Raw genomic sequence first — 18,812 nt, forward strand, 5'->3', positions numbered from 1 at the left:
CAAGTGATTCAATAGAGGAAGGATTTTCTTTCAAAAAATGGTACTTGAGCAATTGGACATCCACAGGCAAAACACAAACAAAAACAAAAGAACAACTGAACTTCAACATAAAGCTCACACTTTAAGCAAAAATTAACTCAGATTGGATCACAGACTTAAATATAACACATAAAACTATAACACTTATATTCAGGACCTAGGAATAAATGAGATTTCAGACTTGACACCAAAAACACAGTCCAGAAAAGAAAAAATTGGCAAATTAGATCTAATCAAAATTAAAAACTTTTACTATGTGAAAATCCATATGAAATCCATACAAAGACCAGCAATAGCTGGGAGAAAATATATGCATGCTACATATCAGACAAATACCTTATATCTAGAATATATAAGGAATTCTTAATATTTAACAGTAAAAACATAAAAACAAAAAGCCAATTATTAAATGGGCAAAGACATAAAAAGATACTTCAGCACAGGTAACATACAAATGGCAAATAACCACATACTAACATCACTAGCTATTAGGGAAATTCAAATTAACCTTAGTGATCTATCACTATGCAACTCTCAGAATAACTAAAAGACAGAGTGGTAACACTAAATGCTGGCACTCATGCATTGGGGAAGTAAGACAGTACATTCATTCTGGAAAATAGTTTGGCAGTTTCTCATAAACCTAAACATGCCCATGCCATGTCACCTAGCAATTTTATTCTCGGGTATTATCCCAGAGAAATGAAAACTTATCTTAAGACTAAACTCGGTACCCAAATGTTTATTAACAATTTTATTTGCAATAGCCAAAAGTTGAAAGAAACCAAAACATCCTTCAATAGGTAAATGGTTAAACAAACCATGGTACATACAGTATACTTCTTGTGCACAACTACGCAGCAATCGAAAGGAATTAACTATCGATCTTTGTAGCAGCTTGGATGGATCTCAAGAAGAATATGCTAAGTGAAGAAGCCAGTCTCAAAAGGTATGGACTGTATTATTTCATATATAATACTTTTGAAATAAAATTTTTGAGATGGAGAACAGATTAGAGGTTTTCAGATTTCACTAATTTTATACAAACACATGTAAAAGTGCTTTAAATCTGAATATGCGCTATAGATTGCACCAATGTTAACTTGCTGGATTTGATATTGTACTATATATATAGTTCATGCAAGATGTTACCCATAGGAAAACTGGATGAAGGGTATAGGGATCTCCCTATATGATTCTTGCCACTTTCTGTGCATTTATAATTATTTCAAAATAAAATTTTTTAAAAACTGTGTAAAACTATGTGTATAATACAGTATTGTTTGGTGGGAAAGGGGGGGACATAGATAATAACATATATATTTGGTTTTGCTTGTGTATGCACAAAGGGACTCTTAAAGGATATTAATAACTGTGATTACCTGAGTGTGCATCGGCAGGGGCAACTGTGGCAAATGGGAAACAGGTGTAGAAAAAAATACCTTTCAAAAAATATTTTGAGCCATTTTAACCTTTTTTAAAAAATTAAATCATTATTATTCTTGGCATTAAAAAACAATTATATTTACCATGCATTATCTCTACCATTCATAAAAGAACAGTTAACACCAAAAAAGTAAAATGACTAAACCTTGGATTTAGGGCAGGTATTCAAATTTAATTAATGCTGTCTTACAAAAAATTTACATCATCATTGTTACAGCTCTTATTTTTTGTGGATTTAAAGAAATTTGACCATCGGTCAGTGCTTGTCTTGAAAATGACACTCAAAAAACTCTGCATTTGCTCACACCGATATTACCCAGGTGCCAAAATGAATCTCTCACTTTTGGATCTGCAGGCTTGTGATTTCAGCATAAGCAAAGCATTGTTCTCTTGGACATTAGAAAGAGAAAAACAATAAAAGAATCCTTTAAATAACCTCTACACATTAGAATAAAATATACCTTTTTGTGCTTTGGTGTTTCTTGGGAAATAGAATTGTGTGGTGCTATTTGTACATTCCACACATACACCCCGCAAAATAAATAAATAAATAAATAAATAAATAAATAAATAAATAAATAAAAACAGAAAACAAAGAACAAGGAAAATGCCAGTGCCAAACTCAAAAGAATTCTTGAAAATAGTTAAGAGCAAATGAGGGGCCTCAATAAAAAATGCACAGGCAGCATTTAAGCACAATTTATTAATGCTACATATAAAACTAAAATGCCAGCCACCTCAAATACTAATGAAAATCTATAAATGTCAGTGTGTGTAGTTCTGCTATGATGGAAAATCTGCTTTTTTATTCATCTGCTAGAACAGAGAAAAGAGAAAGGTGGTGACTTGGGCCAATAAAATATTAAAGATGTTCTTGAGGTTATCCACATTCAAAAGTGCAATATTTTGCTAAGTTAAAGAGCCATTTCTCTATGAACCTAAATGTTATCTACAAAGTTTATTTTAATGGTAGCTGTCTATACATTCACTTTTTTCATTGCTTCTTTCACTATATTTACAAAGCAGTGATCAGTTTAGCCAATACTTATAGGAGAAAGGCACGGGTTTTAAGGAACTATGAAAGAAATTTAAAGAGCTTTAAGCTAATGATTTTTTTTTTTAAGTATACATGGGAACACACAATTGTGTTAGCAATTCGACAGTTTAGCATTATTAGGGAAAGTCAAATGTCTTGGATTTCAGTGAAAGCAACCCAGTGCAGCCAAGCAGAGGACGTGCAGGAAGGGTGCTCTGAAGTGGGAACAGGTCTGGGAGCATGTTTCTCTTTGTACACACTTTGCTTTCATTGAGACTATTGTCCTTACCAACATGTCTTCCAAGTTGCAGGACATTCAAAGCAGTTACTCAAAGAATGACAATAGCTGGCCTCTGGGCCCCAGGCACTTTTCCCTCCCCCAACCCCACCCTCACCCCTGGCACCCACTTGGCCCACACCCTCACTCTCCTCAGGTTCCTGCTCCAGAGGCCTCTCTTGACTCTCCTAACTAAAAGAGCATGTACTATGTCCCATTCAGTTTTCTTCACAGCACTTTATCACCATTGTCTTTTTCATATTTACCTGGTTATTGTCTGAGCCCCCCTCAGGAATGTCAGCTCTCTGAGCACAGGTATCAGTCAGTTTGATTCACTTCTGTGTATCCAGTATCTGAGGGGGGAAAAAGTGTGTGTGGAGGAGGGGATGCAACAAATCCTTCTATTTAAACCTCACAATACTTCTGTAAAAGGGTGCTAAAAATAGTTACATGACTTCCCAGGCATTATCAGCCTAGTCAGTGGAAAAGTATAGAACTCAAACCCATTTCTCTGAGTTCTAAATTCCATTTTTTTTCCCAGCATATCACACAGCCTCTCACTTTGATAATGTAAGTTACTTTAAATCTAGGAATTATAAAATCTTTATGGAAATGGGACCTTGTGAAGGCTAATTATTTACTTTAAAAGAGCACATATTTTTATTGATTTGTTATATGATATAATTCCTCCTTTGTGTGCACAAGTAAAAGCCCCTTTTTTCAGAAATATATCAAAATATTTAAGTATATGTGTAATCAGGAATAATATGAAAACAAAGAAACAAAAAAATAAAAATTTGACACTCCTCAGGATAACCCTAGATCCTAATATGAAGACATCAATAAGTCTATGAAGCTAACCACAGTCATATAACAATTTAGGCAATATTTACTGATTATCTTTTACTGGTCAGACCCTATGCTAAAACCATGTAGTTACAAAGAACTGTTAAGCCACCCACTTAAAAGAGTTAAATCCACTTAAAGATACATAAATATAAACATAATTACAATATAATAGAATTAGAGGCCTCTATAAGTTGTCATATGAGCAAAGGGAAGTAGTAATCAGTTCTGCCTAGAAGGACCAAGCAGAGGGGTTGCAGTTTGAGCTGCATCTCAGAGAGAGGAGTAGGCATTCCGATGCAATGGCAATAGGGAGTAGCATACACACAGAGCTGGGAAATGTTACACGAGTATGTAGCCCAAGACTAGGACATTGAATAAGGCAGGGCATCAGGGGCACTCAGAGGAACAGCTGAAGACGGGGTTATCAGTGAGCATGCTAATACTACCTAAATGTTGTTGAGCAGGTGCAATAAGCTAATGCACACCCAATGGTCAGCTTAGTGCCTCACAAAGTCAATAAATGCTGGCACTTGTCTTGGAATGGAGGACTTAAGATTTTTTATATCCATTATTCCAAAAGAAGAAAAATGTCTCCTGGTACCGAAATAAATAGACTGTTTATCAAACAAAATTATTTATCTGCAGCAGAAGTGCCATGCATTTATACAGAACCACATTCAAAACCAGAGACACCAAGCATTCTCATCTGATGTTTTCAGTGAGAACCAATATACATGACAGAAAGCTTAAGAAGTAATGGAGCAATCCTGTATTTAATTAGAACCAGCCAAGACACGAATTTCACTTCCTTAGATAGCAAGTTGATTTTACAGAGAAGAGGGTGTAAGTTTGGTTTCTTTTTCCATTACTCATGACCTCGGTCCTTAGGGAAATGACAAGATAATTTAATTCTCAAACACTCGTTTGGTAGTGTCAATGATAAATGAGAAGAAATATTGCTGCTTCAGTCACACTGTGTTTCTTATTGGTTCTTGTTGTTCCTTCCCCTGACTTCCTTCTCCTTCTTTCCACTCAGCCTCAAGATACTGGAGCTATAAAGCCCGTCACAATAAAAAGTAATCTTCTATCACAATCTTTCTCTTTTTTTCCCTTGTCTGTTGTTTCTCCCTAAAAAAAATCTTCAGTTTGATCCTTTCATGGCAACTTTATACTCTGCCAACACTAATTGATTCCATTGTTTGTACCAGTCAGCACAAGAAAATGGTAATTTTCCTTTTCTTTGTATCTTACAATCACCTCTAATACTGGGCTTTTGAATTACACAATAAACAAAAAATTTCCATCATTTAACATTTGTTCAAAGACTTACTGCTATGGGTCCACAGGAGCAGAAAAAAAAAAAAAAAAAAAAGAAGAAAAAGAAAAATGTGTACTTATCCAGTGAATTGAATCATTGCAAACAGAAAATCTAAATTAATTATTCAGGCCACCAAACTCTGTTGTTATTGTTGTACTAATGTCTAAGTAATTTGTAAAAATTATCCTACCCTTATATGCAAGCTGGCTTTTCTTGACATAGATGTGCCTAACAAAAATCCTTTGAATTCTAATTGAAAAATTGCTTATTTTGCAAATTAGTAAAGAAAGACACTTTGGGTAGTTACTTTTGTCACCCATATCTGAGAGGATGTAAGGGCTTCATTACATAGGACAAGGATCAGAAACCAGGATCTTCTGGTCCAGAGCGAGGTCTTATGCCAATAGGATTTTATTGTCTCTACCTCTGTAACTACAAAGCCCCTACCCACATGAGGGCACCTCCATCTCACCCCAGGACCATGGCCCTGCAGGCATCCCTCCTGTCTGCCTTAGGCCTTCCTTCATACACCCTCATTTTGTTCATCATAACTTCATCCCTTTAGAAATATCTTTTCTCATCACCCTGTGAAGAAGTACAGTAGGCATTTCTAGAAGAAAAACGTAATTCCATGAGACACCAATGTCTGAAATTTGTATTTGAAATATTTCATGACAATAAAACTGCAACTGTGCAGATAACTTAAAAAGTGCAAAACTTTGCATTTTGGTGTCGAGAATTTGGCTTTTATGCACCATGACCCTCAAGCATTAGGTTTGCTATTAAAAATCTTCCCAGAATGTATTAGCACATTTTTCCTCTTGTGTATGTAATATCATTCAGTCTTTTTGATGATTCAGTCAGTATCTTGCAGTATCTTATAAAGAACAGATAGGCAGTTTGTCTTTTAAGGTAACACATTTTTTCTTTTACTCCAATGCTTTTAACTAAGATACAGGAAACCCAGAAACCCATATGGTTGAAGAAGATGTTACAGAGCATTATCATGCAAAGTAAAACATCCATTTATTCATTCACTCACACATTCATTTACTGAGCACTTAAGAAGCTCCTACAAAGTGTGAGGCACTCTGCCAGACCCTGGAATACAATGGCGAATAACCCTAAAATCTCTTAGAAAGGAAGAACTTGCAGGGTTTTTCTCTATACTCTCCTAAAATAGCATTGCAAGCCCATTTCATAAGCCTGCAACATCACCATCCACATAACACTTGATAGGAAGATGGCAAAAACAGGATAAAGATGAGCCGAATGCCTTGGTCTAGAAGAATCAGGAAAAGCTTCTCATAGAGGTGATGGCAAGTGAATTGGAACCTAAACGATGGGTAAGGGGAAGGCGGGATTCAGGCACATTTTTTCAAAAATCCTACACTGTGTTCTCTATTAACAATGACTCTTTAATATATAAATATATATTTGGACAAAGGGCCTCATAAAGAATTTAATAAAACTCTTGACTGTTATATTTTAAAAATAGCCTAAATGATAAGTTTTATGTTATATGTATTTTACTACATGTGAAATAAAACATCAAGTCCAAGGAAAACATGCAAATACACACAGAGACTCAAAAATAGATAATTTCATGGGGTCCAAAGATTCCCTGAAGGCCATTTTGTTATTTCAGGACATTCAGGGATGCCCCACTAAACTCTGTCTATTCAACAGATAAAGCAAAGACAGTTCTTTGATTATGCCTACATGGTGTACAAGAGTATTTGGCAATTACCTGGATGGTCTCATCAAAACAGTGGAAAGAGAAATAATTTAGATTATATAGAAAAACAAGAAAAATGTAGAGGAGTGTTCATTTTAACCCAAATAAATAATATGTCCCCCTCTCTCATTAGCAGAAATTATCATGTTTTTTTAAATTTCATAATTACATATTTAGTTTCCTTTGAAAGACCAATTTTAATAAAATAATAAAATACCAAATAATGCAGTGCTAAAACTCTCATTTTTGTTCTACTTTTGTTCCAAAATATGTCTTAGGCATCATTTTATAAAAGTAGGGGCATCTCCTTTGTGGAATGAAAGTAATTTGGCCAGTCCCTCTGCCCTGCAGTGTGAGCCTGCAGCAGTTGCTATAGCAAATATCTGTGCTTTATGAATACCACTGACTAACACAAGCTGTCAAAAAGGAAAACAGACTCGATTAAACGCAGGCTGGGTGACCTTTAAAATTATTTCATTGCCTCTGGACAGTGGTTTGGGTCATTATGGACAAATAACTATTCAGTATACACGTGTGGTACTTGGGACTGCCATGTGTCTGCCAGGGTCTTTCCTCTTCCAAGGACATATTGGCCAGACACCTTTAATACGGAGAAGTCTTTGGTGATCACTAAAAACATGCTTGTGTTATCTAAAAAAAAATTAAATCTTACAGAAATATGGTATAAAATACAAGCATACTGTTATCTAAGAGACATTTATATAATGTAATCCTCTCAAAAATCTTTTCAAGGTAGATCTTTAATTTATTTATTTATATTGATCTTTTGTTTTTTCCACCACCATTTATCCTCCCTATACCCTCTTGCACCTCCATCTACCTCCCTTCCTCCTGCAATTACCAAACTGTAGTCTGGTCCATGAGTTCTTTTTTTTTTTTTTTTTTTTAACTCTTGTTTGTTCGATCCCTCCCACACCCCATCACTCCCCAGAGAGACAGACTCACAAAGATCAGGCTGACAGCTCTAGGCAGATCTTCCAGCCCCATTTTAGAGATAGGAAAACTGACATTTATAGAGGTGAAATAGCTTGTCCCAAATTGCATACTGAGTAGCATTTTAAAAAGGGATTTTAAACAGTTCTGCTGACTCAAAATTCCATGGTCATTGGATAGACACTGGCTTGTTTTGTCTGAACAAAAGGAAGCCACAAGCGGTCAACACCTACAACTCTTGAGCTCTTTCTGAACTGAGCACTTCTACCTAGTATCTATCTTCATAACAAATCTGCGAATAAGACACTATTTTCTCCACATTAACAGTTGAAGAAATTAATGCTCCGAGTGAAGTTCATACAACTGACAAGTGGCAAATCTGAAATTTGAACCAAGTTCAGCTTGGGTCTGATTCTAATTCCAATTTTACTAAACTTTCTGTGTCATGTATTTTTCGTTTCAACTAAAAATGGATGATAATTAAAAACAGAGGGCAAAAAAGTATTTTGAGCAGATTTTTCTCCAATTAGTTTTTTTTTTTCCCATTCAAAATTGAGGAGATTCCACAGCTTGCAAATTCAGTACTGTAATGTTTACACCTGAATGAAAGCAAATTTTTCATTTCCATCTACTCTGAATGTAGTAGTTTTTAAGTCAGTTTTGTGACCACTGATAAGTTTCTGTTTTCAGGTTTTATTGGTTTTGTTGCTTATGGTAGTGTTTAGAATTAGGGTGTAGGTAAAGCTCTTGGCAAAGGAGCTGTGCTAATAAAATATACAATTGTGAAAAAAAAGGAAGTATTAATTTAACAATTTATCTATATAATTTAGAAACAACCCTAATATCTGAAAACATTATGTTACTTGCATGAATTTATTTTCACTCAGAAATTTTACTCCACGTAAAAATAGGCACAAAGTCCCAAGTACACAAGTTTTTAACATATACATCTTTCAATAACTTTCCAAAGAACGGAAATACCTCCTGTCATTCATTACTCATCATAGCAGAAGCATCTATATTTAATACTGTTATATCCAGTAGTTTAAATGTACATTTTGATACATACCAATACCCATGGAAGAGGTCAGTGGGCACAGTGTGTGCCCGGGTTGGTCAAGATTGTAGTCGGACAGGAATTTGGGAGGAAATCAGGAAGGAAACCTGTGTTCCCTAGATACAACATTGTACTTACAAATAAATCCCTAAAGTTCTTTAATGTTTTATATTAGCATTTAGAGACAATATTCTCAAAGACTAAATGAAACAGACCTAATAATGCAGTTTCCTTTCCAAGTCTGAATACAAATTATTCAACTGGGGCTATTGCCATAATTCTCTAAACCACAAAACTGGATAAAATTGTTGTAATACCTTGTTCATGTTCATGATCATGATGCTAACATACTAATAATAATTATAAAAAACAATAATTCCCACTTCCTGATAGTATTATGAGGACTAATGCTGGAGGGCAGTTCTTTGCAGCGGTCCCCTACTTTTTTGGCACCAGGGACCGGTTTCCTGGAAGACAATTTTTCCACTGACAGCATGGGGTCTGGGGGGTTGGTTTCTGGATGATTCAAGCACATTACATTCAAGCTCACCTCCTGTTGTGGGGCCCTGGTTCCTAACACGTTCCTAACAGGCATGTACTGGTCCACTGCCTTGGGGTTGGGGACCCCTGCTGTGAAGTATGTGACTCAGAGTAAATGCACAATAATACTTATTCCCTCCTCAAACTCAGCCCCTTTTAAAATAAAGCAGTTTAATTACCAGCAATGTGTCCTTGGTAGAATCTAACTCTAAGCATTGTGATTGTACACAGAGAAGAAAGACATTAAACTGAATTTTGTACTCTAGAATAAAAACCTACTTGAACACTGACACATTCATTTCACTTCAAAAACCCAAGTAAAAAACTAAAGGATAAGATGTTTTCTGAAGTAGAATCCTTTGATCCTTATTCTCAGCCTAGATTTAGGAAACTCAACAGTGTCTCCAGTCTTATGGATGGGTGCCAAGAAACTGACAAACATTCCTCATAAATAATTTAAATTACTTTCACTGAAAAAAATATAAAACATTTTGGGACTAAAAAATAGGGAAGAGTGCCCTGGAGCATCATTTTGTAACTGGAAAGTTGCAGGTTCAATTTCCAGTCATGGCACATGCCTAGGTTGCATGTTTGATCCCTGGTCTCAAAGCATACACGAGGCAACCAATTGATATTTCTGTCTCACAGTGATGTTTCTCTCTCTCCCTTCCTCTCTCTCCTTCTCTCTCTCTAAAAGCAATGAAAAATGTCTTCGAGTGAGAAAAAAAGATAGGGAGGGGTTTTTCATGAAATCAAAAGGCTACTGGAGCACTGCTTAAGGATATTTCTCTAAAATGCAATAAAAATAAAATATAATAGGTGGAAAGCATACCTCTTTCACCTTTGATTAAGTAGTTACTTGTGTTTATAAAAGATAATATCTATATAAAATGTAAATGTGTTTGTGGGTATGTCTTCATATTAATAGAAGAAAGTCAAGTCGACTAAGTGAAATAGATTACCAGGAAATTGTACCACCTGCCATGTGTTGATAATTATTTCTTGGCTTTATTTGTTTTATCATTTGTTTTGTATTTTTAAATAATTATATACAGGGGTTGGCAAAATTAAGTTTACAGCTGTTCATATGAAAAATAATACAATCATTAATAAATAATATAAGAATAAACTCAGTTACAACTGTAAACCTACTTTTGCCAACCTCTGTATATGGTTTTGTTTTTTCAAAAGACAAAGCCCTTATTTTGGAAATGATTTAAAAACTAAGAGCTGAATCTTAGGGTCATGCTTTACTGATTCAGATCCAGAAACAAGTGGTCTGTTTTAGGGTAGACTGAAGATTTGAAGCATCTGGGATAAAGCATGTAAGGGGAAACATCTAATAGCTGCTAAAGCTGAGACATGAATATCGTGTAAACAATTCAAGAAAAAACTAAACTATTGTACATTAAAAAGCACATTTTCTCATTTGCAGGTTTTATGTTGGTTTTTTTTTTTTTTTTTTTTTTTTTGGTTGTTTTAGGTTTTCTTAAAAGTATGTGTTTAGAAAATGCCCGATGGTTTATAAGTAAGCTATGTTTTCTTGTAGATCTTTATCACTCGAAATGTGGTCCATGGAACAGCATCATGGGCATCTCCTGGGAGCCAGTTAAGAATGCAGAATCTCACCCTAGACCTACCGAATTAGAATCTGCATTTTAACCAAAACCCCTGGCGATTTTTATGCCCATTAAGTTCTGAGGTTGTCACTGTTAAAAATCAAATCTACTGGATTTCCGTTTTATTTAGGGACCCCTTCACACTCACAGATCTTGTGTGTGCCCAGTGTTATTCTAAGAGCTTTATATACATATCACAGTGGGCCTTATCCTGTCCATACATCAGAATTACCTGGGGAGAATTTTAAAATAAGAATATCAGACCCTACTCCAGATAATTTAATGAAATTAGTCTGAGACAGGGCCTGAGCAAAGATATTTTCAAAGGTGCCCTGATCAATAAAATTCAAAGCCAAGGTCGAATACAATTGCATTATCCCATTTAATTTTTACCTGCAAACACAAAGGTGTGCGTTATTACATTTACAGAGGAACTTGTTCATAATTACAAAGCATGGATTTTACCTCAGTTCTTTCTGACTTCAAAAACTTGCTATTGCATTTTAAATATGTCAATGTGGTGGTGGGTGGGAGTGGCCTTCATACCAGTAGCTGAGTCCAAACTTCCCACTCTGTGAGAAAGCCTCTGAAGAGCAGAAAAGAAAAAAAGAGAGAAAGAGAACAGGCCCAAGAACCTTACAATCAGACAAGTCTGGAATGAAAAGATGAAGAGCCAGAAAACTGCTTCTCCACAAATTCAAATCGGCCCAACACTGAACCCATTGAGATCATTTAAAGGAATAAGAATGGATTGATGAATGATAGGGAGAGCTAAAGGTCTGCTTACATGATCAGAAACTGGATTAGCAAGTGGGCCTAGAAGAGACAACTGATGTGTTTACAAAAGTTCCCTGGGCACAGCTCCTAGACCAAGTAGTCAAGCCTTTGTGGACTGCCCTACTTCTGCAGTCCAGTCACCACACTTATGAGCAAGAGATATCCTAAAATGTAGTTATCCCAGCATGGGATGGCCAATCAAAGGCTGATGTGTGGAATGTTCCCAGAGAGACAGGGAGGATGTGACTCATGCCCTCATGCATCATTTAAGCAAGCTATGTGTAGATTCTTGTAAGCATTTATAATAAATGGATCTCAATATCACCATCTGTTCACTTTAAGTGCAAAAAAAAAAGACCATTCTTGTCATTTAGTTAGTAGTTTGAAAAAGATTTCTCCTGTCTTTCGACATACTAAAAAAAAAAAAAAAAAAAGGCCATTTTCTTTTACAAATTATGCTTGGACTAATGTTAAGACATTTTCTTTGGGCAGCTGGCCCAACTCCAGGGACCTGTTCTATCTCAGGGAGCACTGAAAATCCTAGTATAATCCTAAAATGTGGACGTTGGCTTTGAAAGTTCAATTTAACTGACAGATGTGCGAAACGGCACATAGAAAACTCCTTGTTGGGAACAATGAAACTGCTAGGATGTAACAGTTAAGAATGCAATAATATAGGGTGGAGCAAAAGTAGGTTTACAATTGTTCATATGGAAAATAATACAATAATTAATAAATAATACAAAAATAAACTTTCTTTCGAATGCTCATAACTCTAAACCTACTTTTGCCCCACTCTGTATAATCTCACCTGTTTTCTCATTTTATATAATCCATTTTTTGACATGGAAATTTATTCTTGTGACACATAAGATTATACTCACATTTATATAATGCTTGCTTTTAAAGTAAATGCCAAAATTACACAGGTTTGAAAGTTGGCCTTCTGGGAAAAACTGACATATAAGTACACCTTATTTCTGTGAAGAAAAACAGCCTTCTCTTTAAATTCATGGTAAATGGCAAGTACTTTACCTCTGAACGGTGGAAATATCAATCCCAAATCAATGAAATTTTGAAAAACACAGTGATAAGAAAAATATAGTGGAAGATACATTTAAGTAATTCCCTTTATTTTGAATATAAGTTGTGTTCTAACCTCTGACTTTACCCAGTGCCACAGTAATCAAAGGTTATAATGTTTTAAAATATTAAGATTTTAGTATTACTCCAGAACTAGAGATAAATAGGCAAATAAAAATTGAGTTTGTATACGTAAAAAGTTTTGGTGTTTTATGGATCCTCTGTCTGAATTTACAGCTCCGAAAAATCATCTATTTAAAATAAATCATAAGCCCTCTTTACCTTGGCTCATGGATCTAGAACCCTACCATTTGTTGGTGTCCCGGAAAAGGGGGGTTGATTGATATTGCCAGCAATGAGCATCCGCATCCTCTACAGTTAGAGATACTCTGCCCCCTGGTGGACTGTTCGAGGATGGGCTTTGACGAAAGATGGTGAAGCTTCACTTCCCACAACCTTTCCCTACCAGCCTCTTCCCTTCCGTAAACTACGTAGGTGCTTTTGCCCTCACTACACATTAATTTTGATCAGAACTTTCCTTATAAATAATGTAAAAACTCTGGGCTACCTAATGAGTCCTTCACAGGTAAAATAAGAAAACTAGATCAACACATGATTATTGATTATGATGGCTATGTATGAGGAACGCAAAAGCAGAGAAGCTGAAAATGAGACACTGAGACAAGATGTAGATGTGGTGAGGGACTTCAGACTCTTGGAAGACAGCTGGAAATCTCTAGACAAGGATGAAGAAGTCGAGAGATTAAAGGTAAATAAGAGGATGCCATAGGAAATGAAATATTTGGCAATTTCCTTTTGGCCCCTAGAGCTAGTATAAGCCATTTCTTTGGCCTTTGTTCTATGTGGATCAATCTAAGCAAGTGTGAAAGGTTCCAAACTTCTGTCACTTTTAGTCTTGTCAGGTTCTCCCATTATCTCCTTTAGTCTTCCACAATCCAACCTCTCTCAAAGAGCGCTCAGTTTTTCTATAGTACAGGGGCCCTGTATCCTCGAGGGAGGCAATGGGGAAATAATGGCTTAAGAGGAAATATCATCTGCTGACATCCCAAAAGGTGTCAGACATTTTGATAGGTGCTTTACATGTAGTCTCTAAACCTTTGCTACAAATTGCAAGTAGGCTTGCAGTTTGAGAACAATACAGCTATAAGGGGCTCTATTTGTGATTCAAACCTAGCACTTTCTGATTCCAAAAGATATTTTTCTGTCAACTTCTCCAGTGTTCAGATAAGTCAATTTCCTCCTCTTAGGTCTCCTCTGAGACTGCTTCTGATCCAGGCCCTCCATTTCCTTTTTCTGTGTTTCAAGTACCATAGAGTACCTTGAAATCTTACTACCTAGCCTAGAGAATAATACTGATCTGGAAAACTCTTGTAATAATAAACCTGACTTACCCTCTTTGCAGAATGTGAGATCACATTTTATCTATTTCCTTTTAAATTCTTCCTACAGATATAAACTAAATCCCCCAAACCATGACAGTACTCGCCAATACTCCACAATATCATTTTCATCAATTATTCTTTCTTGAATCTCAAACTCTGAAACTCAGTCCAGAATCCAATGACCCAGTCTTCCCATAATAACAGAATTATTACCCAAAACTTTTTAGAACACAAAGAAGGACTTTTATTCCACTGTTTTCCTAAATTTCAGTTCCAATTACACATTTGTTGAAAGGTGGAATACCAAAGGCAATTTTCGGTCACAGCAGCTCTATCAAACACACATAATCTGAGATTTTACTGCATGAGTGAATTATAGTCCTCTCAGGGTTTCTTGGTTAAAGAAGGTAACACTAAAATAATAGAGAGAAAAAGTAAAGAGTATTGTTCTGTAGGAAATTTGTTGAACTCAATAACCATTCATTCATGGATGCAGTGTCCATTTTTAAAAAGGAAACTCTAAAATTCCTAGAAACACAAGACACTATTTGTACTTTTGGATGAGTATACATTCATATATTTGTGTGAAATTTTGTGCAATTAACAACATGGAAAATGTTATTTGTTACTCAGCCAATGAAAATATATTTTCATTTCTATGTAAGTTAGACATTTCTATCTCCCATTTTATGTTCTGCAAAAAAAAGCAGTATGGCTAGTTTATGAAACTACTATGCTATAGGCAGCAGTAACTGAAAAGGAGCTTAACAGTCTTTTAACTACATACCCCTGGGATGAATAATACACTTTGCATAATCATGTGCAATGCCAGATGATGTTTCTAGATCTCTTATAAATACAAGGGTTTGCAAGCTTCTATTTCATATAATATGCCCCAAATCTAGTCAGTTCAGCCAAATAGGCAAAAATTTAAGTGGGTAATCCACAAAAAGGCAAACAGTCCCTTTGACTAAATCAACCATGTTTTGTTAATACAAAGACACCATCATTGTATATGCCAAAGAAAGAAATTGTTTGTAAGTGGCTATTTGTTTCAATTAGCCTAGAAATTTACTTAGTTGTTTCTTAGGTCCAAAGAAAGCACAACTGCATAAACAAAAAACAATCAAAACATAAAAACAAATACTGTGCTTTACGTACACTCTTATAGGTAGTAACCTAGATTTCTCCATAGGAGAAACATCACAAAGCAAAACAAAACAAAGAAACTTGGGGATACAGCAGAAATATAGGCTCATCTAATTCCTAAAATTTTATCTTACTTCAGTAACTTGTAGAAATGTTAATCAAAATTCCCTTTTTTATTAAGTTTACATTTCCCCCTTTTATTTAATTTATGTGTGAAACTTTGAATAGTATATTTCAAGAGTCATTACCCCAGAGTGAAGGTCTGCACTTAGGCAAATGATATACTTCAGATCAATACATCTATTGCCTCATAGTCTGGACTGGAGAGAATCAAGCAGGGTGTGAATTCGTTTTACAAGACAAACTTACTTCCCCACCAAGGTATCAACTGCAGAAAGCTCTCTGAAGAAGGGAATGTAAATCTTCTTGGCATATTAAATGGCCCACATATACAAATTTTTATTTTCTGTGTAGATGATCCTTTAGGGCTGCTCTTTTTTACTTAGATAATGCATTTTTTATCTTTTAGTGTATAAATCTTGCCTGTGTTAGGGATTCCTTAAAATGAATTTGAGATAACAAGTAAGTATTGTTGCAGTTTGAAAAGACAGATAAATTTAAAGTATTACTGTTATTATATTCATTGAGTTGTCAAGTCAGTGACAAATTTCTGAGGTGCAAAGGCTTATCAGTATCCTGATTACCTAATAAGTTTGAGGTTTGGTTCCATTAGTTACAAGGAAAACAAGCTCAATTTTATTTTCTCTAGGCTTTTCTAAAGTTCTTGCATGTCATTTTCTAGTGATCTTTGTTCCTACCCAAACTTCAATAGAAAGGGAAAAGAAACAACTTTTTAAATTATAGTTTTTAGAGTTCTTACTGCATTTTGAAGATTTTGGATAAATCTTAGGGGCTAGTTCTCTTGGTTATTTTATATGTTAGCACACAAAGGAATTACAGATGGAAAGGAGAGTGCAAATGACTATCAAAAAAGTCTCATGCATTTAAGATTTTTTACAAGTCAAAATATACATCCTCCTATTGCCCCTCATTCCTTAATTGGATAAGAACCAATCCTATTCATCAGTCTCCCTTACTTCTCACTGAATTGGATAAGGAATAAGATGCTTTTCTTATTAACGAGCAGTACATATATAATATCATCAGTTTAATCAATTGTATTAATAAGAAATAGAGCAGCTTGGGCTGAGTCACCCATCATATCCTCCATTTATGGGGATTTAAATGTATAAAATGACAGGTACACAAAATTAAAAGAAAAAACAAAGCAGCCTGCAGATTTTGGCACTAGCACACGTAATGTTTTGTTTGAGTTGTTAGAAATGTGGTTGACAATCACTAAATAGAAATTAAAAATCATAAATCTGCAGAAAATAAAAAATCATAGGTGTTGGTTCTCTGTTTAACAGTCCTCATCTCCCATTCCCACCCATCCAACCCCATATAGTTTCAATTATAATAAAAATAAAGATTTTAACATCAGAATTTTGCTGTTAACTCTTCAAGGTTGCTCTGTGCCCTCACACACAGGGACTGAAGCACCAGCTCCGCAAGTTTCTCCAACCAAGGTTAAATAAACAAAAACTGAAGACTGAAGGATGCCAAAGTAACTGTTCTTAAACGAAGCTGTAACACAAAGTTCTCCCCAAAACACAGGGTATTAAGTGTCTAGTTCAAGTACTGCCAGGCTGTAAGCACCTGTCTCAGACAGGGTTTGAACAACATGTATCACTGGTTCTAGAGGCCATCATCCATGACACCAAAGCAGGGCAATGGTCACCTTTCCATCAAGGATTTTTTAAAAGTTGCCAAACCCCCTTGTGATTGACTGTCGCAGGGTCAGTGCTGAACCTGGGGTTTGAGGGATGAAAGGGAGCCTCCTCCGCAGCAGGGAAGCTCTATCTTTAGTTTGATCAGTTCTCCTTTCAGAGCTCTCTCTCCCTCTTTCTCTCAGGGCTGTCCTGGCTTCTCAGGATCCATTGCCCTTGCCCAGAAGAGAGCCCTCGCTCGGACCCAGTAACAGTGAAAGAAAAGTCGACCTACCTGTGGAACCAGACATAACATGGTCCCCAAAGGTCACTTTTAGGCGACCCCAATGCAACTGACAAGTCAACTTGTGCATCTCAAGCGTATCAGTTTATGGAACGCTTGTTTGAAATCCTCGTTAGACATGGTATAGATAATGGGGTTAATGAGAGAGTTGAGGTAGCCCAGCCAATTGAAGAAGTCAAATATGGCCAGGTGGAACCAGCATTCATCTTTGCAGATAGGCATCACTAGGGAGATAATGAAGAAGGGCAGCCAACACACAATAAACGCTCCCAAAATGATCCCCAGAGTCTTGGTGGCTTTGCGCTCTCTAGCGGCCATGAGTTTCTTCTTCTCCAGCAGGGCGTCAGAGATTCGTACTTTGACCTGGTTCACATACACAGGAGACCCCGATTCGCTGGATATGTCGGGAGCCCGCGAGTTAACAGAGGTGACAGAAGACGTGGACCCAGGGGAGTCGGTTATCAGCTGGGCTCGGGTCAAACGTTTGCCGGTCTTGTTGGGAGTCTGTTTCAAAATCCGGGAGCGGGCTTCCACGTAGATGCGGCCGTAGAGGGCGATGAGGAGCAGGGTGGGGAAGTAGAAAGCGCCCACCGTGGAGTAGACTGTGTAGAGGATGTGGTCGGTGTTAACCACGCAGTCCGATACCTCTTCCTCGGCTTTGGCCTGACGCCAGAAGAAGGGTGGCAGCGAGATGGAGATGGAGAAAACCCACACCAGCACGATCATGACCGCCGCCCTCTTCGGAGTCCTCTTGGCAGAGTACTCCACGGCGTCCGTGATGGCCCAGTAGCGGTCCAGGGCGATGACACAGAGGTGCAGGATGGAAGCAGTGCAACAGGTGATGTCCGACGAGAGCCAGAAGTCACAGACCACCTGTCCCAAGGTCCAGCGGCCGGTGACTGTATACATGGTGCTGACGGGCATCACCAGGATGGATACTAGCAGGTCGGTGAGCGCCAGGGAGGCGATCAGGTAGTTGGCTGGGGTATGTAGCTTCCGCGTCCGGTACACAGTGGCAATCACAAACGCATTGGAGAGCGTGGTGGCCAAAGTGATGAGCGCCAGCAGCATAACCAGTAGTACTTTCCAGGGCAGGTCGATGGAGTCCTGGTAAATGTAGCCCTGGGCGCTGCAGTTGTGGGAAGGAGTAGCGGAGAGGTTGGCTTGAGAACCCCCTGTCTGGGAGCCCTCAGGTTGCAGCGCAGCGCACTGAGCGACGGTCTCCTCCATGTCTCTCCTCGCTCCGGTTCCGGGCAAGGGAGAGGGGGAAGGACAGCAGAGAGACCAGTCTTGTCCCCTGGTTGGTAGTTAGTTCTGTGGGTTCCTCAATTACTCCTCCACCCAGGTTCCCAGCTGAAACTAGAGGTCAAGGGCGCGGCAGCCAAGGCAGGCGAGCGCGTCCCCTGCACTTCCAGTGCGCCTGGCGCTGCCTCCGCGTCTCTGGCTGCTCCTCT

The 18,812-nt window shown here is 37.3% G+C and overlaps 1 protein-coding gene across 1 annotated transcript; it reads right to left on the reverse strand.

Moving 5' to 3' along the window:
* Positions 1-16,844: 16,844 nt before the first annotated feature.
* On the reverse strand, positions 16,845-18,597 carry HTR1B (5-hydroxytryptamine receptor 1B). The gene has a single exon (XM_090280512.1). It carries the CDS (start codon positions 18,586-18,588, stop codon positions 17,416-17,418), a length of 1,173 nt encoding a protein of 390 aa, XP_090136638.1. The 5' UTR covers positions 18,589-18,597; the 3' UTR covers positions 16,845-17,415.
* Between the last annotated feature and the right edge of the window lie 215 nt (positions 18,598-18,812).

Source organism: Furipterus horrens, unplaced genomic scaffold (genome assembly GCF_987537825.1).
Source record: "Furipterus horrens unplaced genomic scaffold, mFurHor1.1.pri manual_scaffold_6, whole genome shotgun sequence".
Taxonomy (NCBI): domain Eukaryota; kingdom Metazoa; phylum Chordata; class Mammalia; order Chiroptera; family Furipteridae; genus Furipterus; species Furipterus horrens.

Bases quoted from the DNA above. Each gene is read 5' to 3' on its own strand.
- HTR1B (XM_090280512.1), bottom strand. From the start codon at position 18,588: ATGGAGGAGACCGTCGCTCAGTGCGCTGCGCTGCAACCTGAGGGCTCC.